The following is a 22,669-nucleotide window of genomic DNA, read 5'->3' on the forward strand; positions in this document are numbered from 1 at the left end:
CCACCAGGGAAGCCCTATTTAGTCTTTTATATTTATCTATACCGTCACCTTTACCTGTGTTCTTTGCTAAATGTGGATTTGAGTTACTGTCTAGTATCCTTTCATTTCAGCCTGAAGGACTCCCTTTAGTGTTTCTGACAGGGCAGGTTTGCTAGTGATGAATTCTTTGTTTTCTGTTTATCTTGGAATGTGTTAATTTCTCCTTCATTTTTTTTTTTTTTTTTTTTTTTTTTTCTCCTTCATTTTTGAAGGTTAGTTTTGCTGGGCATGGAATCCTTGGTTGAGAGTTTCTTTTTCTCTCAGCACTTTGAGTATTTAATTACACTACTTTTGGCCCCTGTGGTTTCTTATGAGAAATTGGCTGTTAATGATTCCTTTTACATGATAGGCTCTTTCTTGTGTTTACAGGAGTCTCCCTTTGTCTTTTTACAGTTTGGTTATGTGGTATGGATCTTGTTGAGTTTATTCTACTTGGAGTTGAGCTTCTTGGATGTATAGATTAATGTTTTTCATCAAATTTGGGACGTTTTCTCCCATTATTTCCTCAAGTATTCTTTCTGCCCTTTTCTGTCTCTCCTATCTTCTGAAACTCCTATTATGCATATGTTGGTATGCTTGATGGATATTTGAAGCTGTATTCATTTTTCTTCATTCTGTTTTCTTTCTGTTCCTCAGACTGGATAGTGTCAATTGACCTATCTTCATGTTCCTCAGACTGGATAGTCTCAATTGACCTATCTTCATGTTCCTCAGACTGGATAGTCTCAATTGACCTATCTTCATGTTCAATGATTCTTTCTTCAACTTGCCCAAATCTACTGTTGAGTGTCTCTCATGAATTTTTCAGTTGTACTTTTTAACTCCAGAATGCCTCTTGGGTTCTTTTTTATAATTTCTCTATTGGTATTCTGTATTTTGGTGAGGTATTGTTCTCATACTTTCTTTTAGTTATTTGTACATGTTTTTTTTAGTTCTTTGAACATACTTAAATAGTTATTTTAAAGTCTTTGTCTAGTAGGTTCCTCGGGGACAATTCTTATACACTGATTTTGTTTTTGTTTTGTGAGTAGGACATACTTTCTTGTTTCTTTGTAATTTTTTCTTGAGAACTGGACATTTTCAATAATATCATGCCACAATTCTGGGAATCAGATTCTCCCCCTTCTCTGTGGTTTATTGTTGTTATTCCTTGCTGCTCCTGTTACTTTTTATTTAGTGACTTCTCTAAACTAATTTCTTTAAGTTTGTATTCTTTGTCCTGTGTGGCCATCAAGTTTCTCCTCAGTTAACTTAGTGGTCATCTAATGATTGGATAGAGATTTTCTTAAATGCCTGGAACCAGTAAGTCCCCCAGTCTTTGCTGGGGGGCTCTGTGTGCATACTGGGGCATGCCTTCTGGGCTCAGATGGGCAGTTAAGAACCCTGCCTTACCCTTCATGTCCTACTTGCACACATCCTCGCGATCAGCTAGAGGTGAGAGCTTAAGGCCTTCTCAGATCTTTCCTGAGCATGTGCATGACTTTGGGCATGCACCTAGCTCTGTGCCTGTGCATAGTCTTCTAGATTCCTAAGATTATGGAATTCCCCCAGATTTTCCTTTTAAGCTTTTTAGTCAGCTTTTTGTTGCTTCAACTGTTATTTAACATCTCAGGAGATCACAGTGTTAAACAGTTGCTCCTGATACTTTTCAACAACTGGTCCCAGGAAAAAGGCTTTCACACAGGGTGAGTTCTGAGTTTGGTTGAATAAAGACAACAAGCAAGTAGGGTCTTCCTTCCAAACAAGTGACAGTTTTGTGAATATGGGGTCAGAGCTCCTTCAGAGCTCCAAATTGCCTCCTCCAGTGGCTGCCAGGCTTGTTTTCAGTGTGGTAGTATGTTGGTTTTCAAGGCTACAGTCAAGCTAGAAGGGGAAAAGGGACAGAAATGGGGCAAGTTAAAATACCACAAACCTCATTGTTTTTACTGTGAATCAGCTGCTTTTCTTAATTTCTCCTCAGATTTTGTTAGTATTCTCTTTTCTTTTATGGAAGAGAGCATTTCCAGAGGTCCTTATTCCACTATTTTCACTGACATCACTTTGTGTCATCTCTTCTGTACTTATCAAGCCCTATTTAGTGATAATAATTGTATTCTGAGTAATAAATGCAAAAAAAGGTAATAAATGAATAGCATTTCCGTTGCTCTTTGTAAACCATTCTTTGTCAGTGATTCAAGTCATAATCTTTTTTTTAATCTAAGTGGGGAGATAGGTATGGAGTTGGATCCCCATTGTAGAAATGAGCAGACTCAGAAAGATGAAGTGTTTTGCCCAGTGTTGCCAAATTACTGTCCATTGCATTTTGACTCCCAGTTTTCAGTTCTTTCCTTCTACTCAGTTGGCCTCAGTAAATTTGTGATTTTGGTACATGAAGATACCAAGATGTAATATTATTTGGCTTTTTTTTAGTACAGTTGTATGTTGCACCATAAGAAGTTTAGTTAAAATACTGAAGTGTTGGAACTTTCATACCATTGTCAATTATCTCAATTTGAAAGCTATTCAGTGTTTTGATTTAAAATCTCCTGTATCCTTTAAATTACCATTGTGCCCATTTTACATTTGGATGCCTAAGAAAAAGGTACACTATACAGTGACTTTAGGGGAAGGACAAGAGACTTACCTGTTTTATATTTTTGACATGCCAATAATTATCCTGATTAATGCTATAATTTTGACATGCTATTACATGTTTCTTTAACTTTGCTTGTGTTTTTATTTATATTATGAAATTAGATCAATTTACAGGAAAGAAGAACTAATCTTAAAAATCTCGTATCTTTTCAGACTCACTTTTTAAAAATTTTTATACAATTCTTAAAGGTTACATTCCATTTACAGTTATTGCAAAATATTGGCTATATTCCCTGTGTTGTACAATACATCCTTGTAACCTGTCTTACACCCAATACTTTGTACCTCCCACTCCAACCCTGTATTGCCCCTGCTATTAAATATCTTGAACTCAGAGCTGCCCTCCTTTTTTAAAGTTTGACTTTATAAGTCCTACCTGTGTCTAAATAGAGTAAGTTAACAGCAGCTGATTTAGTTAGGATGATAGCTACGTGTTTCCATATGAAGCCGTTTTCTCATCCATTATCTGCTTTATATCACTGACGTATATAGAAATAGGAACAAAGTTACTGAACATCCGGTTGATATTTGAAAATGCCATCGACTGCTGACTACCAGGGACAGTGAGGCAGAGTATTTCTTTCAATCCCTTTGGCAACTCAGTGTGCCATGGAGAGTAGTGGGGTCAGAGAAGACAAAAGGGAAAAAAGATCACCGGGAGTGGAATTAATCAAGGAAGACTTCTTGCAGTTGATACTTGAGCTGAACTTTGAAGTGCAAGACCTCATTTGATAGGAAAGACAAGAGATTGTTCTAGGTAGGCCAGCACCAAGAGGTAATGGGAAGGGAGCTGAAGCTTTTCCAAGGTGATGGTCCCAGGAAGGAGCTGGGAGTAGTGAAGGTGGAACAGTCATGTTGTAAGGGCTGCTGAAATCAGGGCTTTTTTCCTCTTCTTTGATTCTTTTTTATGATGATGAGAGAAATCCCAGGGCACCAAGAGACAGAAACTGATCAAGGGGCTTCCTGGTGTTACTAGCCGTGCTTCCAGCTCATTATCCAAAGTGGGGGCTTCTCTACCCTGGCATGGCTCCCTCAGCAAAAGTACTGGAAAACAGAGAATTTTGCCCTCAACTTGAAGTAAAGTCTCTGCAGACAACTGGGTGACTGTCCCTCAGAAGGGAGTGTTTTGACTCTTCTGTCATGGATTCTCATAGGATGGGAACTAAGGGTCCTGGTGGCTTCTAGCCATACTCTTTTATTACCCTATCTGGGATATTGGGCAAGCTTTTCCTAAGTTTTTTTTTTAGAAATCATGACCCATGTATATTTTTAAATCATCAAGAGCGAATAAGTACAATTTCTAAACAACAAAGACTTTAAATAAGAGTTTTGCAGACACTGTGTGTTCCCATCCCCTTTTGAAAATATATTAGCTATTTTTTTAGGTAGGGCACACAGTTCCTCTTGTCCTTGTTTAAGAATAACAGACAAGAGTTGCAAACTGTGAATCCATTCTGCTTCTCATGAACTGAAAGTCATTGCATGGTGTAGTCAGGAGATCTTAGACTCTATGAAAGGCATTCCACAGAGAGCCGTCCAACAATTGGAGGATTCTGGAGGGACTTAAATACCTAGCTGGACAGTATAGTTTTGATCTAGTAGCCACCAAAGAGTCTCAGCCAGAGAAGTGATATTCCTAAAATCATGTTTTAAGAAGAGATTCTACCATCTTTGTCCAGGGGTATGTGCTCATATACATCATGAATAAAGATAACCTAGCCTTACAGAATAGTTAAGTAAGGAAAATTGTGTCCGTTAGGAAAGGATCTGTATCTTTATACTGAAAGAGTCATTATTATTTCTCTACTTAGCAAAGTACCTTTAGAATACTTACAGCCTTCCAAAATGTAATGTGTACAAGACCACATATTATATAATTTACTTAAGAGGTGTTCTATGTTTTATGTTTTATGACAGGTTGTTGCAGTGCTCAAATTCATTGTGATAGTATCTTTTATTTTTGGTAATTTAAAACACATTTTTCCCCTTTAGGAAGGTTAAGATGTGTGTAGAGGAAAAAAAACTCCTCCTACGTTTTATAAGCTGCTTATACTTGTAACACAGATTAACTTTCCTGCACATAAAGGGAATACTGGAAAACTCTTGCATGATTAAATATGCCCCTAAGGGATTAAATTTTTCCACATATTTTTCAAGCCAGAGCTATTAATAATGCTCCACCCTTAAACTTGCTGTACATCCTGATTATGGGGGAGGCCTTCACTCATTCTGCCCTTGCTGCTAGTTTTTTCACTGTCCAGGTTTGTAGCACTACACAGTTAGGTGTGGAAACGTAGGCTTGAAATCTGAGAATAAGTAAGGTCTGACAAAGTGCCATCTCTGGAGTTACTCCAAATTTTTTTTTCAAAGTTTTTGCCCGTTTTTCACTCCCATGTCTTCTTTTTTTTTTCTTTTAACCTTAATGGAAACCTAGCACAAAGTAGCTGTTTAATTAGTTTAGTAGTTCACCCAGGAATAAGTGATCACTGGATGGACCTAGAGATTACCATACTAAGTGAATTAAGACAGAAAGAGAAAGACAGATACCATATGATATCACTTTTGTGGGATCTAAAAAAAAAATACAAATGAACTTACTTACAAAATGGAAATAGACCCACAGGCAGAGAAAACTAACATATAGTTACCAAGGGGGAAAAGAGAGGAGGGATAAATTAGGAGTTTGACATCAACATATACATACTACTGTATATAAAATAGATAACCAACACGGACCAACTCTATAGCACAGGGAATTATACTCAGTATTCTCTAATAACCTGTATGGGGAAAGAATCTAAAAAGAATATATAGGGCTTCCCTGGTGGCCAGTGGTTGAGAGTCCGCCTGCCGATGCAGGGGACGTGGGTTCGTGCCCCGCTCCGGGATGATCCCACATGCCGCGGAGCGGCTGGGCCCGTGAGCCATGGCCGCTGAGCCTGCGCGTCCAGAGCCTGTGCTCCGCAACGGGAGAGGCCACAACAGTGAGAGGCCCACCAAAAAAAAAAAAAAAAAGCTAAAAGAATATATATATATATATATATATATATATATATATATATATATATCTGAATCACTTTGCTGAATACCTGAAACTAACACAACATCATAAATGAACTATATGTCAATTAAAAAATAAATTGAAAAAATAAAAACAGCAATATTAATATCATGCCTCTTAAAAAAAAAAGTGAGTTCACTAAACACACAGCATTTAGCATTTCAAAAAAGATCACTTACTTTCTATGCACATTTTTCCTGAGATAACATTCTGGTTTGTAAGGACTCCCATAATTACTGAGGCATTCAATTATTAAGTGCCTTTTTATCCAGGCATTGGATTGTCAAATTAATTTACTGTGGCTAATCAGCCAAAGACTGTACTTCGTTAATGCCTTGGGGCAACAGTCATCCCCTGCCTCTCCAGCTCTCCACATTCCGTCTCTCTGTCCCTACAGCCTGCAGGTCTTTCCTCACCAGCCTCAGGTCCCTTCATCGCTGCTCACTAGCCCCTCAAATTCTTTGACCCTTTCTGGCCAGTCCTCAAGCTTATTAGATGGGTCCTTAACTACCTTTCTCCCCAAACTTATATTTTCTGTCCTGAGCAGGGGCTTTAGATTGCTTAGCACTCTTCATGCGCTGCTGATTAGCTGCCCTTCTCACATTCCCACCCAGCTGCCCCAGACTGTCATCACCCCCCTCAAGCTCCATGTCCCACCCCATCCCCTTTTCTGGCAGCAGATGACCTTGCTGCCTGCTGTTCAGACCATAGAGTTCCTCGGCCCCCAGTTCCCTTCTCTCCTAACTTAACATTTCAACTGCTTTGCTGGTCCCTACCTACACACTTCTGTGCCCGGGGCAGAGCCACCCCTCTAGCTCCAACTTCTTCATTAGGACTTTAGAGTTCTTCCTCTTCTTCTGAGAACTTTCTCCAGCACTGAAGAAAAAAATAAAAACTAAGTTGAGATTTTAATATTATTTGACGAAGTAATATGTGCACATGGTTTTAAAAATTCATGTAGTGTAGAAGAATGTACAGAGGCAACTACTTGATGTCAGGTGTGTGTGTATGTGTGTGTGTGTCTGTGTGTGTGTGTGTGTGTGTGTATTCTTCCAGAGATATTATATGCAAAAACAAGCCTATGCGTATGTGCATTTCCCTTTCTTCCTCTCTCCTTCTCCACCTTTATTTTAAAAATATTAATACTAGTCCCATGGTCTGGACATTGCTTTTTAATATATCTCTGTCTTGGAAATCAGTTTATGTTAGTACTATAGAACCACCTCCTCCTTTTTTTTTTTTAATCTTTATTGGATTATAATTACTTCACAATACTGTGTTAGTTTCTGTTGCACAGAAGGTGAATCAGCCATATGCATACATGTATCCCCGTATCTCCTCCCTCTTGCATCTCCCTCCCACCCTCCCTATCCCACCTCTCTAGGTCATCACAAAGCACCTAGCTGATCTGCTTGTGCTATGCTGCTGCTTCCCACTAGCTAACTATTTTACATTCGGTAGTGTATATATGTCGATGCTGCTCTCACTTCGCCCCAGCTTCCTGCTCCCCCCACTGTGTCCTCAAGTCCATTCTGTACGTCTACGTCTTTATTCCTGCCCTGCCACTAGGTTCATCAGTACAATTTTTTTTTTTTTTTTAGATTCCATATATATGTGTTAGCACTACAATGAGGTATCACCTCACACCAGTCAGAATGGCCATGATCAAAAAATCTAGAAACAGTAAATGCTGGAAAGGGTGTGGTGAAAAGGGAACCCTCCTACACTGTTGGTGGGAATGTAAATTGATACAACCACTATGGAGAACAGTATGGAGGTTCCTTAAAAAACTAAAAATAGAACTGCCTCATTCTTTTAATGGATCCTGATTATGTCCTTGATTGTAAATATACCACAATTTAGTTAATTAGTCCCCTTTAAAAGGGTAGTTATTCTTAATCTTTTGTTGCTGCAAACGATGTTGCAGTGAGTGTCCTTACACATCAGTCTTTGTGCCCATGTAGGCAGGGTAAAAGCAGGAATGGTGTGGGCATGCTGCCTAAGAGTCAACATTCTCATCATCAGGTTTCCTTTAAAATGTCTACTATGTAAACTAAAAGATAATTGAATATTGAAGAATATTGGAAAAAAGGGAATCACAATTCCCCAACCCTCAACAACAACAAAAAGTCTTTGAAAAGTCTTTGAAGTGGAATTGCTGGATTGAAGGGCTTATACATTTTTATTTCTGAATGGAGAAAAAAATTTTCTAATTCTTTTTTCTATATCGTGTGTCATTGCTTCTCCAACCTTTCTGTTCATGTGTTGATTTCTTAGATTTATCTTCAATGTCTGCTGTCTTTTTGAAACTTTCATCTCTTTATTTATTGAGTTTTGAGAGAATTTCCAAGGCATAATGGTTCAGTGTTTGCTTTTTGCAGTTCACAGTTCTTATGATTGTTGAATTCCTAAACGTGATAGTCATTTTTTGCGTGTGTGTGTGGTTTGCTTTTAGGTAGTCATATGTTCTTACATTGTTCTCAGAAGACTAGTGGTCTCCTATCTTTTGATCTTTTTGTTGAAGGACAACATGTATATGAAAACATGCTTGATAGTTTTTCACAAAGTATACCTTTGTAACCAGAACCCAGATAAAAGAACAAATATTACCAACATCTCAGGACCTCTCCTGTGCCCAATTCCAATTACAGTCCTTCAATGGATAACCGCTCTCCTGACTTTTACACCACAGGTTCATTTAAAAAAAAAAAACTTTATGTAATTGTAATCCTGTAGCACATTATGTTTGTGAGAATTATGTATATTGTTGCGTGTAGTTGTCTGTTTATTTCTGTATGATATTCCATTGTATGAATAAACCACAGTTTGTTAATTCATTCTACTGTTGATGGACACTTGTGTAGTTTCTAGTTTGAGGCTATCATGAATAGTGCTTCTATGGATACTTTTGTTCAGGTCTTTTGATGCACATACGTACATATTTTTTGTTGGATGTATATATCTAGGAGTAGAATTTCATGATCACAGGGCATATACATGTTAAACCTCTAAAGCAGTTATCTCATTTTGCCTTCTGATGAGAATACTGGTTGTTCCACCTCCTTGTCAGTACTTGGTATTTTCTGTCTTTTTCATTTTAGCCATTCTGGTAGGTATGAATTAGTAGTTCATTGTGGTTTTAGTTGTCATTTTCCTGATAACTTGTAATGTTGAGCAACTTTTCATATGTTTATTGACTATTTGGGCAACTTCTTTTGTGATATGCCTGGTGAAATTCATTTTTACATTAAAAAAATTTTTTTAATACATTTTACTAGCAGGTAGGCCACATTTCCCACCCTTTTGTCCCCACCATTTCCCTTTATCCTTAAAAAATTTTTTTCTTGGCTCTTCTCTTGACTATTATTTTTCTCCTAAAAAGTGAACTTTAGAATCAGCAACCTCAACTCTTCTAGAAGTTTCAGTGAATTTGCATGTAACTTACTTTGTTGGAGAAATACCATCATCTAAATTGGAAGATGATGTTGTCATTCTTTCTAAGAAAGAGAAAATAATAAATCCTAAGCCCTCACAGTTGTTTGCCTACCATATTGATTTTTCCCATATTTAATTTTTAATTCTAGTTTTAATTCCATTTTTGACAAGTGATTATTAGAAGTGAAACTCTCTTAATATGCATTTAAAGCCTACAGCCCCCTTAAGTACATCTATATGTATAAATATCTTACAGGTTCTTGATCAGTATGAACGAGAAGGATTTAATTTCCTGGTGAAGGTGTTTAATTCTTCACATTCCTTCTTAGAGGATTTGACTGGTCTTACGTTGCTGCATCAGGAGACCCAGGCTGCTGAGGTAAGACTAAAACAAGCATTTTGTTCAGAAGGCTGATGTGTTTCAAACCTGTTTGATAATTGGATTTATGGAAAAGGAAGGAAGCAGTTCATTACAGTTTTTCCTTAGGACAAAATCGCTAAATAAGTCTGCTACTTATCAGAAAATGAACCTTCTGCAGTTGCTGGATGACGCAGTGTGCAGGTATTGTGTGGTAGGTTCCAAATGCACAAAATTGCTGATAAAGGAAGTACAGGTTATTGATTTCCAAGCACCTCTGGTCCTTACTGAAGAACAGCATGCCTGTGGCCCTTGGAGGGTTGGCTGTGATGTCCATACATCAAAATGCAAGTCAGGGAAGACATTGGACTCTGGCCATGTCTTTTATTTCGCAGCTGAACCCATCTTTGTAGGCCACTGAACCTCACCACGAAATGGCTTCCTCAGTTACAACCTAAGAGAGTTTTGTTTTGCTTGTCATTTAGAATATTTTGCAAATCGTAATTTCCTGGGTTGCTACCAGTGTGCGTGTGTGTGTGTGTGTGTGTGTGTGTGTGTGTGTGTGTGTGTGTGTGTGTGTTTTAAGACTGGGATTACAAACTAGATTATCATTTTGCTTTTCCAAATGCTCACTGTACTTAGAAAAGGGCATGCTGTGTATGTGTGGCACCGCTGGGTCACTTGGCCAAACAGACAGTTCCTCAAAATGGATGAATGAGATTAAATGAGATTAAACCAACATCTGCCCCCGCCATTCCCTACCCACCTCCAACCCCCATCCCACCCCACCCCCACCCAGTAGCCTAGGTAAAGAAGCTCTTAGGAAAAATGTGGCCTGTCATAGCGTTTCCGCAAGCTGCATAAGGAAAACCTGGAGTGCCTGTATCCTATGGGAGTGGAATACTTGCAAAGTTACCATCAGTCCCATAGTAACTGATGTTGAGAGTAAGATAGTTCCTCTGTTGAGTAACAGATGTTGAGTAACATAGTTGATTGATTTCTGTCTGGGGTTTTGTATGCTCAACATTGGGGGAAGCCCCAGTGGTCAGTGAGTGATGGTGAAGCCCAATACTGCAGTAGCTGGTGGTGAAAAGGCTGGTGTTTGGAAGACTGGAACTACCCCTGAGTATAGGAAAACGATGTAGAAATAGCAGAAGGAAATCTTGTGAAGGTTTCAGCAGCCACCCCAGAAAATCATGGTAGTGCTCTTCTAGTGCTAGACTTAGAGCTGAAACTGATTCTTCTTTGACTTGATTTGGTGTCCTCTGGGCATTCAGCAGATGCAATCTTCCACTTATGACCAATAGTTAGACCCACGTAGGGTATCTTAGCTTCATTTTCAGGAGATGAATGGCATCTCTACAGGACTTTAAGAGATGTTGAGATGTTTCTCAGAGCTGTGATTGGCTTCCCAGACATGGTTCAGAGTATTATGTTGATCGTGGCTGCCATTTTTTCTTTTGAGCAGCACTGATGGCAAGGGAAAGATAGCTTACGGGTCTTTTCAACCACGCAGTCATTTGACTAGTTGGCTGGGGGAATTTTTCCACCCAGCTAGAAATAATTCACATACTTCTCTTTAACTGCCTGGAAGAATTGCAACTTGAAATTGATCCCATGTTTCACTCTTTAAAAACAGAGCAGATGCTCGGATAATGGGCCGATTCCTTCATTAAACCTGGCTTGTTTTGCGTTTTGGTTGGTCAAACATTCATAATCTTTTCAAAGGCCCAGAAGGAGAAGGGGAAGTTTGAGAGCAATAGCAGCTAGGTGGTAGGGCGGAAGGGGGTATGATTTCATCCACAAGTCTTATCTTTCTTCTTGAAGTTTTCCTCTATTAAATTACATTTATAGTTTTGGAATCATAAGTTACACATCAAATTTTAGATTAGAGGTGGTAAACTGGTTGGCCTATGAGCCAGATATGGCTTACAGGTGTGTTTTGTTTGGCCTACCCTATGTGTTAAATTCTCAATAAAGCCAACATTTAAAAATAATGAGTTTTACCTAAAAATATGAACATTCCCATTTCCCGCTTCTTTGAAAAATCAGATCTGGCAACCCCAGGCCTGCATTCCTTAATAGTGATGTTAGCTGGAGCCAAGAAGAAAATTTTATAGATAAATAATGCACTTGATACAAATTTTTAAAGGCATAAAAATATTCTGTGTGGAAAGGAAACCTTCCTTCTGCACCTGTCCCTTAACACCCAGTTCTCTTCCTGGAGACACACACTGCTGTTAGTTTCTTGCCCAAAGGTATTCTTTAGGTGAGGATGCTCTGTTTAGAAGATGTTCTTCACAGTATGGAGGTTCCTTAAAAAACTAAAAATAGAACTACCATACAACCCAACAATCCCACTACTGGGCATATACCCTGAGAAAACCATAATTCAAAAAGAGTCATGTACCACAGTGTTCACTGCAGCTCTATTTACAATAGCCAGGACACAGTAGCAACCTAAGTGTCCATCGACAGATGAATGGATAAAGAAGATGTGGCACATACATACAATGGAATATTACTCAGCCATAAAAAGAAATGAAATTGAGTTATTTGTAGTGAGGTGGATGGACCTAGAGTCTGTCATACAGAGTGAGGTAAGTCAGAAAGAGAAAAAGAAATACCGTATGCTAACACATATATAAGGAATTAGAAAAATAAAAAAAGGTTATGAAGAACCTAGGGGCAGGACCGGAATAAAGACGCAGACCTAATAGAGAATGGACTTGAGGACACGGGGAGGGGGAAGGGTAAGCTGAGACAAAGTGAGGAGTGGCATGGACATCTATACACTACCAAACGTAAAATAGATAGCTAGTGGGAAGTGGCCGCATAGCACAGAGAGGTCAGCTTGTGACCACCTAGAGGGGTGGGATAGGGCGGGTGGGAGGGAGATGCAAGAGGGAGGAGATATGGGGACATATGTATACGTATAGCTGATTCACTTTGTTATACAGCAGAAACTAACACATCATTGTGAAGCAATTATACTCCAATAAAGATGTTAAAAAAAAAAAAAAAGAGGTTCTTCAGTTGATGACCCTTATTGGTATTGGAATTTGCAACTCCTGTCTTAGGAAAGGATTATTCTTTTTCTTAAAAAGCTCTAAATAGGACTGTGTTTTAAAAAGATAATTCTCACCAGCAGACCTCAGAGCAACAAAAATCATTGTCTTGCCTATATTTTTTTACTTTACTGTGAAAAATGTGTGTGTAAATACATAAGTATTAATATCAAAAAAATATACACATATACACTGTGTAAAGCTAGTGTTTTGATTTGCGTACTTGATTCCCAGTGCATTTACAGATGTTCAGTAATAAAAATACAAACTTCTGTGTCCCATATAGAAAGGTCCCAACTTACTTATTTTAGCAGTGCAATCAGGAACGCCCAATTAATTCTCATCTTGGGCTGTTTTCACCCATCAGCACTGGAATATCAAAAGATATGTGACAGTATCATGTGATACATTGTTTACAAAATATGTATTTGTGCAAATACTAGCTTAAAAAAAAAACCTTTACTGAACATCTTTTGAAAACTTGGTAGCAAGGCACTATGCTAGTGACTGAATACAGAAGTTAATGAAATGAGTTCACAGTCTAGTGTGCAAAGCAGAGACGTAAATAGTGAACTCTAGTATCATCAGAAATGTTGTAGTCATTTATATATTAGGTGCTGAGGGAGCAGAGGAAGTTACTCCCTGGGGGAGCAGGGATGTCAAGGAGAACTTCCCAGGGACCAAATATTCCATTTAGTTTTAAAGGATGAGTAGGCGCTCTCTAAAAATAAGAGTTGGATTTGGGCAGGGAAAGTGTACGGAAGGAGTCGGACAGGAAGGGAGGGCCAGGGCATCCTAGGGATAAAGGACCCAGAGGCCAGGAGTCTTCGGTGTGTCACTCAGATTGTGAGCATTTAGTTGGAGTTACCTGAAATCAGATAATATACTTTTTAGTAACAGTTTTATTGACCTATAACTCACATACCATGAAATTTACCCTTTAAGAGTATATAATCTGGTGGTTTTTAGTGCATTCACAGAGTTGTTAGGCTGCTGTTATTCCTAAGTTTAGTACCTTCTCATGCCCACGAAAAGGAGCTCCGTACCCATTGAGCCGTCACTCCTTGTTCCCACCTGCTCCTTGCAGTCCTGATAACTGCTCATCTCCCTGCTGTCTCGCGGGATTTGCCTATTCTGGACATGTCACATAAATGAAACCAAACAATGCATGGCCTTTGTGTCTGATGTCTGTAACTTAGCATGATGTTTTCTAGGTTCATCCATATTGTAGCAAGGTAATTCTTCTCAATTTAAAGAAGAAAAATGTTTTGATGCTATTAAACTTTCTCCTATCCCTTAATACCTGTGGTCTGTCTCCCTAAATATATCCCCTTTATGAAGGATGAATACAAAGCTGATCCCGCTAGAGACTACAAATCCCTTTATTTTCATAGAAAGGGGCACAGAGAGAATGGATTGAGAGAGATATTCAAGACAGAATCATCCAGATTTAGTGAGATTGACCAGTGCAACCCAGTTTTTTGTACCCATCTCCCTTCCATCATCAAGTATACAAAAATGATTGCCATTATTTTAGTCCAGGTTACTAGTTTAATGATAGTGCTGTTGAGATTAACAAACAAACTGCCAGGTTGGTTTCTGTTGGAGGAGGGGTCGAGGAGCAAGGTGCAGAGTGGGGACTGGCAGTGGGGTGGAGGGGGCGCCAGACTCACAAAGGTAACTTTGTCTGGGGGTATGATATTTTGAGGTAGTGGAATAAATGAGTGAAAATGACTAGATGGTATTAGAGATAGGATGGAGATAGAGTTTGGAGAAAAAGAACAGAACTGGTAGATTGATTTCTCAGATAAAATTATTCTGTTTCATTTAGCACAATGAGGCGAAGCTGTAGAGCTAGGATGCAAGAAAACTTAGAAATGTGTGTGGTATGTTCATTTTATTTCAAGCTGTAGATTAAAAAATTTTAAATACCCACGTCAGAAATGTTTTTGGTAATGCTAACATTTCATAAGGAAAGGGTATTGGACAGAGATTCGTGTTCTTTGTAGCCCGTCTAGCTGCCAAATTGTAGGTGCATCTGCCCATGAGGTATTAAAAGGCCCCACTCAGCTTTTCACGCTCTTAAAATGTTGCTGGCTGAGTACGGAATTTTGCATGGAGTTCTGACCTTTCCTTTCAAGACCCTTACTGAGAATGGGTTTGGATATTTGGAGATTGACCCCAGGTCCATATGGCTCCTAGATGGCTGTTTATCCCAGTTGGAACCAAAGGGAATGGCCTTAAAGTTGATGAAACACAAGATATCCAAGTCACAAAGCTGTTGAAGTGCTCACCAAATACTGTTTAAATTGCTGAATTTGTTGAAGAAAGGCTTAGTCTAAACCAAACATGTGAATGACTTAGCCATCTTTTCATAAAATGTGCTGTGACTTATCTTCTTAGGGTTATTTTTCATCAAGTATCAGTTCACATGTACTGATTTAGTTCCAACTGTGAGTTCAACATAGTGCTGTGGGAAACGCCAAATAATTTTCAAATTCTATCTAACTAGAGAGAAAACACTGATTATAAGAGTTAATGAAACAAGCTATATTGGTATATCCTTGAGATACTCAAATTCCAAAATTCCATGACCCAACTTTCCTGAAATATTTCATTCTCATTCTTGAAAGTTTGCAAGTTTCATGATTCCAAGATTAATTTTAGGCTGTTTTCTCCCCTTGACTGATGCTGTATCATACAGTTATGTTTTTAGGATTGCAGTTACAGCATTCTTTCAAAAGAATTGCATTTTTGCTGAGCAGAAGTTGCTTTCTGCATAATTGGGGATTAATGAATGATCATTTATAAAGTAAGTTTAGCACACCAGCTATAACATAGGATGTAAGGTCATAAACAGACTAGAAATGCACAGGGCTGGGCCGATGGGTTGGTTTTTTAATTAAAACTCAGATTTTGACTCATCCACTACAGAATTCAGAATTCTAGAAGATAAAATGCCCATTTCTCTCCTAGCAGGAAAGTCATATGAAAAACATTATAGTCATGTGATATGACTTCATTGGCATGACAATTTACTGTTTAGCAAAGTAAATAGCACAATTAACAAGTGTTTCTGCTGGGACTTTTGCACTTACACTGAGTTTTTGGCCTCTCCCCCTTACAGCTGGTTTTGATTTGGTTCCTGTGGAATATTTTTGCTTTGTTTTGTTTTGTATTTAACAACAGTCAGATATTTATGTACAGCTTCATCAAGAGCCTCCGATGACAAATATGCCTTTGGAGGCCAGTAGAAGCTGTGGGAAACCCCCGTGTCAGCACTTAAACCTGTTGCCAATGGAGAGAAATCACTCTGGGGACTGACCTAGCCTGCTCGTGAATCCACTTCTCTTTTCCCAAGCCTTCTGCTAGCCCACTTCCAACCTGCACTGGCCCATCCTGAGACTGTATCCTGCCTTGATTTTTCCTTATGGAGCAATCCCTCAAGACACAGCTTTGGCTTTCTTTCCTTAAGTGAGGGGGGAAAGGCAGAAACAGCAGGCAGAAAGCCATTTAATACTTACATTGGAAACTAGAGCCTGGTTTTTGAAATAAGGCTTGGCAGTATCCCTTCAGAGCTCACTTTATAAAATGAGTCACTTCTATTTGCTGTCAGAGCTATCTACATGGATTTGAGATGTTTAGATAAGTTGGTATTAGGGAAAGATCCAGTTGGAGGAGGGACAGTGAAGCCTGGGCAGAGTTCCGCGCCCTTTAGAAGAGGAGTCTTGGATGGTACAGCCCACTTGGAGGTGTGTGGGAGAGAGAGGGGAAGAACCATAAATGCTGAGTTCAAACAGCTAATATTAAGAAATAGAACATGGAAACTGCATCCTCCTTAAATTTTAGTCCCTATTCTGCTAGTGTTCTCATGAGTATTTGAGTCATGAGAACATTTTGTGCATCAGTTTACCAAATTAAAATAAGGAGATTGAAGCAAATGTGAAATCCTTTTTAGCTCTAGTAATTCAGTGATTTTGATTCAGTATACCTGGTATGACCAAGAAGTAAAGAGATGGGCTTCCGTGGTGGCGCAGTGGTTGAGAGTCCGCCTGCCGATGCAGGGGACACGGGTTCGTGCCCCGGTCTGGGAAGATCCCACATGCCGCGGAGCGGCTGGGCCCGTGAGCCATGGCTGCTGAGCCTGCACGTCCGGAGCCTGTGCTCCGCAACGGGAGAGGCCACAACAGTGAGAGGCCTGCGTACCACAAAAAAAAAAAAAAAAAAGAAAAAAAGAAGTAAAGAGATGGCCAATTTTTATATCAAAATGTTTTCAAATGCATCAGAATGATTCCTTTTTATACGTTATACAAATATTCTCTGGTATCTTTCATATCTGGCTGCCATTGCTTAGAAACAGTTCTGGTTGCATTCTTTTGAGACTTAGATATACCTGTACTTTGAACCTTTTAATCACTTCTCATACTTGGTACTGGTTGGTTTCTGTAGCAGTATGTACATCCAAAATGGTGCAATCTGGCCAAATAACTTATTCTCCAGACTTCGGTACCGAGGACTTTTGGCTTCTTCATAAACTCAAGTCTCCCCTCACTTTAATTAAATATGTTTATAAAACATGCCACTCACTACCTTTTCATACAGCTTCCAAAGACAGACTCCAAAATCCTGTAGTTTTAAGTAATAGCAGCATCCTTAGAATGTTAAATGTATAATATGTGAGGAGCTTGTTTAAAAATCGGCCATATTATACTATAACATACATAGAGTGTATGAGTGCCTGAACCCAGGCTTGGTCAGAAGGCCTGAGTTCATAGCCCAGCTCCAACAAATGGCCAGGACTGTCTGTTCACCCTTATGGGTTGTGCAGGGCAGAACCACGTGCAGTGGCCCTGTGTGAGACCTTGGGTCATTTGCTTCATTGAGCTTCACGTTCCTTATTTGTAGACTGGGATCAGTAATTTCTGCTCCTCACAGTTACTGTGAGCATTAAATAAGAAAGTACCTAACAAAAAAGACAGATTAATTGGGCTCCATCAAAATTTAAAACTTTGTGCTTCAAAGGATGCTATCAAAGAAGTGAAAAGACAGCCTACAGAATTAGAGAAAAAAGTTTTTTGCAATTCATTTATCTGATGAGGAACCGGTATCCAGAATATATAGGCAACTCTTACAACTCAATAATAAAAAGACATCTAGCTCAATTTAAAAATGGGCAATGGATTTAAATAGCCGTTTCTTGGGACTTCCCTGGTGGCGCAGTGGTTAAGAATCTGCCTGCCCGTGCAGGGGACACGGGTTTGAGCCCTGGTCCGGGAAGATCCCACATGCCGCGGAGCAACTAAGCCCGTGTGCCACAACTACTGAGCCTGTGCTCTAGAGCCATGAGCCACAACTCTTGAGCCCACGTGCCACAACTACTGAAGCCTACATGCCTAGAGCCCCTGCTCCGCAACAAGAGAAGCCACCGCAATGAGAAGCCCATGCACCACGACGAAGGTAGCCCGTTTGCTGCAATTAGAGGAAGCCTGTGCGCAGCAACAAAGACCCAATGCAGCCAAAATAAATAAATAAATGTATATTACTTTTAAAAATAAATAGCCGTTTCTTCAAAGATATACAGATGTCCAGTAAGTCCATGAAAAGATGCGCAGCACCATTAGCCATCAGAGAAAGGCAGATCAAAACCACTGTGAGATACCACTGCACACCCACTAAGACGGCTATAATCAAAAGGATGACAGTAATAAGTGTTGGCGAGATGTGGAGAAATTGGAACCCTCACACACTGTTAGTAGAAATGTAAAACAGTGCAGTCACTTTGGAAAACAGTCTGGCAGTTCCTCACAGAGTTAAATAGAGTTACCATATGGTTGTGCTCTTCCACTTCTAGGTATATAAGCAAGAGAAATGAAAACATATGTTCGCACAGAAACTTGTATGCAAATGTTTATAACAGCATTATTTATCATAATAGCTAAAAGGTAGAAACAACCCACAGGCCCATCAGCTGGTAAATGGATCAATAAAATGTGGATATTACTTTTGGAATCATAATGGAATGTTATTTGGTAATAAAAAGGAAAGACAGCTACAACGCGGATGAAGGTTGAAATTATGCTAAGTGAAGGAAGCCAGTCACAAAAGGCCACATATTATAGTATTTCATTTATATGAAACGTCCAGAATTTAAAAATCCGTAGAGCCAGAGAGCAGATTAGTGGTTGCCGAAGAGTGGGCGTGGGGACTTGGGGGGAAAATGAGGAGTGACCACTTATGGGTAAGGGTTTCTTTCTGAGGTGATGAAGTGTTCTAATCTTGGATTTTGATAACGGTTGCACACTGTGAATGCACTAAAACCAATGAATTATACACTTTAATGGGTGAATTGCATGGTAATGTGAATTACTTCTCCATAAAGATGTTTTAAAAAGAAAAGAAAACAAGCGCATAGCCCCACGGCACATAGCTGGGGCTCTCTGTGCTTCTGCCTCCTCTCGTCTCTCTGTCCAGCTCCTGGTGGTAGTGGTGATTTTCTGCTGGTGACAGTGTGCTCGCTGTTTGTAGAAATGAACTTGGTGTAGATGCAACAGTGATTTCTCATGTTCTTATTGCGTCTTAGTTTTCAAAGCCTTAGTCTCTGTGCACCTCATTTAACCCTTTCCTGCAACACGGGTAGCCAGTAAATACTTTATTGGGGGTGGGATGCTAAAGGGGCCCACTGGCCAAGTGCCTCCCTTGTGGGCTTTCTGGGAGAAGATAGTCAAAATGTCAGCCCCTAATGGAAGGGTGAGAGGAAGAGGAGAGTGCTCTGTTGTTGTACGTTGAAGCAGGTATTTGACAGATCCACATCCCAACCTGGCTCTGCATTTTTTTAACTTCTCTCTTTATCACAGGATTTTATTTTTTCCCAAGAGTTTTTATTTTGAAAATTCTCAAACATACAGAAAAGTTTAAAGAAAAGTAAAATGAATACCGCAATAACTTCCTCTTGGATTCCTCTGTTAGCGTCTTGCCACACCTAGTTTATCTCTTGCGCTCTCTTTCCACACACACACTACATACATATTCACACAATGTCTCTTTTCCTGAACCATTTGAAAGCAAGTTCCATATACAGTGACACCTCCCCACTAAGTTATTTTGTTGTTGTTGTTTGTTTGTTTGTTTGCTTTTTTCGGTACGCGGGCCTCACTGTTGTGGCCTCTCCCGTTGCAGAGCACAGGCTCCGGACATGCAGGCTCAGCGGCCATGGCCCACGGGCCCAGCCGCTCCGCGGCATATGGGATCCTCCCGGACCGGGGCACGAACCTGCGTCCCCTGCATCGGCAGGCGGACTCTCAACCACTGCACCACCAGGGAAGCCCCCTGCTAGGTTTTTATCATGAATCTGCTAGTCATACAGACACTCTGCTGTGTAAGTAGAATACTGTTATCGTCACAGAACAGTGAACGATAATTCCATAACACCACCTAAAATCCATCACATATTCAGAATTTCCCAATAGTCCACAGGATTTTAAAGCCACCCTTTAAGCCACTGTTTGCTTTCTCCTTAAGTTTGTAACTTTATACATAAACAGTTTCTAAAGAATAATTAAGCATCAGTCACTTGGTATATAAACTTGAGCATATCTGTTAAGCTCTCTTGGCACCCTCATCCCCACATGAGGAGACACAGTTCTTTTGTTAGGCAGGTGCCCCAGCCATCCTGCTGCCCCAGGCAGGCCTCTTCCAGGTGAGGTTATCTTCGGGTATTACCTGAGCATTCTGGTCTGACTGAAGCAGCCCTGATGGCCAATCCACCCTCCAGTGCTTGAGGCTTTGAGGAGGTAGGAATGGGACTGTGGAGCTTATTTTTGATGTTTGGAAAAGCCAAACAGAAATAAAACATTTATACCATGAGATTACATTGACCAACTAAACCATCAAGTTGTTCCCGCACCACCATCCCTGCCCCCTGAACTCTGTCGTCTCTGAGTAGAATAGAATACTGAACAGCTTGACCCATTCCGAAGCTCTGCTTGGCAGTTATGTGTGACTTTGAATAATTAAAAAAAAATAAGATGAAACAGTGCATTTTGTTGGGTAGGAGGGGTTTTTCAGTCTGTGAAAGAGAAAGTGGAGATTAGGAAGTAGAGAGCTGCTGGCCCAGGGTGCGCCTGCGCGGACTTCCTGACTGCGTCTGCAGTGGAGGGTCCTGGGGAGGTGTTCTTGCAGTCTGCCCTGTGACCATGATTCTAGGGGCTATATTTTTACAGCTGACCCTTCTCACTTGCAAACATAACAGCTGCTATGTGTTGAATTTGGGGGATTTCCATGCTTTGATACTGTAAAATTAAATTGATTCTTGGTTCTGAAATCTTAGTTTTGATCTGTCTTGCTTCTCACTTAGCTGTGGGAGAGCAGGGAGGGAAGGGAGTATGAAATATTCTAAGGTGTATATTTTTTAAAATATTGTTCATATTTAATCATGGCTTCTGTTGGTCAACAAATATTTATTGGACCCTTTCCAATTTCATGGTCGGGTGGGGATTCAAAGAGATACAAGCCAGGCCTTCATGAGACTGATAGTGGGTAGCCCGGGGTGTGTGTGCAGGATGACTCGGGGCGCTGGGCATGCACAGGAGCTGAGCCCGTGGCACAGCAAGACCTGCAGGATTTCAGGGCATCAGATACAGAGAGAGGGCTCTGGGCAAGAGGTGGATTTTGAGCTGGGCCTCACAGATGGGACTTCGAGTGCAGGAAAGGAGAATGAGAGAAGCCATTCCAGAATGGCCCATGACCCAGGGTGCAGCCTGGATCTCTGACAGAAAGTACTACAAGAGGCATAGCAAGCACCATTGATTACATCAGCCATCATCTTCATGGCACTTTGGTACCTAGCCTTTTGGCGCTCAAAACAATCTTATCAGGTGGCTGTGACCCCATTTTGTGGATGTGGTGATCAAGGCTGAGAGAAGTGAATTGATTTGCTAACTTGACTGGACTAGTTAAACATAGCTATGCTCAGTGTTTACATCTTGAGGCTTACAGTACACTCACAAGCCTGGGAGCAGAGAGGGAGGTGGACAAGGAGTGACATGGATGTGCTCTGCTTTGTAGAGAGTACCACTACATCAACGCTGAGCAGTTTATATATATATATATATATATATATATATATATATATATAATTTATTTATTTATTTATTTTTGGCTGTGTTGGGTCTTCGTTTCTGTGCGAGGGCTTTCTCCAGTTGCGGCGAGTGGGGTCCACTCCTCATCGCGGTGCGCGGGCCTCTCACTATCGCGGCCTCTCCCGTTGCGGAGCACAGGCTCCAGATCCGCAGGCTTAGTAGCTGTGGCTCACGGGCTTAGTTGCTCCGCGGCATGTGGGATCTTCCCAGACCAGGGCTCGAACCCGTGTCCCCTGCATTGGCAGGCAGATTCCCAACCACTGCGCCACCAGGGAAGCCCCGCTGAGCAGTTTTAAGAAAGCAGTTTTGCTTTTCGTCTGTTTCCTTACAACCGTGTCCTTGGGTAGCATGGTTTCTTGCACTGTACCATCCATCCCAGGGCCTAGGAAACCAGCATCACTGTTATTTCTTACTTCTGAACAGTTTTTTAGAATAGACTGGCTTTTAATAAACTCTGTGGGAATGAGGTTTATACTCGTTCATGTTTCCATCTCCAGACATACCAGTGGAAAAGGGCAGGTAAGAGAGAACTTCTTTCTTCCTGGCCTTTTTTCCTAAATTGTAAAGCGAAATTAAGAGCTTGCCCCCACTTTCGTTTATTTAGCTATCTGATTTAAAAAGTAAGTGATAAACTAGAAATACTTATATCTTGTTGCAGAACAAAAGCATTGAGTTCCCTATTACAAATAAGTGAATTGCTGTGGGATAGCAATCGTTCTCAATGAGAAATCTTCTGTAGCCATCCAGACCCTGGTTATAGTGGCAGACACCAAAAGCTCAAACTGGCTTTAACATAAACGAGGAATTTATAACCAGGCCATGGAACCCTGGCCCCAAGGATTCTAGATTGGGGCTTTTCGTGTTGCAGCCACCTTTGTAGTTACTGCTCATCTCTGTTCTCTGTTGGCTTCATTCTCTCTGATTGCAAACCAGTTTT

General features: G+C 40.3%; 1 protein-coding gene across 8 annotated transcripts in view; it reads left to right on the forward strand.

The window, feature by feature from the left end:
• The window catches only part of ATG7 (autophagy related 7), a 300,602-nt gene that overhangs the window by 168,092 nt on the left and 109,841 nt on the right, over window positions 1-22,669 (forward strand). For 3 of the 8 annotated variants that reach the window (XM_079933860.1, XM_079933863.1, XM_079933864.1), the window contains one exon: window positions 9,426-9,548. The exons of 2 other annotated variants lie outside the window; for them this stretch is intronic. In XM_079933860.1, coding sequence (XP_079789986.1) covers window positions 9,426-9,548 — 123 coding nt within the window. Of the gene's footprint in view, window positions 1-9,425; window positions 9,549-22,669 lie in introns of those variants that run through there. 3 more of the 8 variants (XR_013830151.1, XR_013830152.1, XM_079933861.1) reach the window with 3 other exon arrangements.

Source organism: Stenella coeruleoalba (assembly GCF_951394435.1).
Source record: "Stenella coeruleoalba genome assembly, chromosome: 10".
NCBI lineage: Eukaryota > Metazoa > Chordata > Mammalia > Artiodactyla > Delphinidae > Stenella > Stenella coeruleoalba.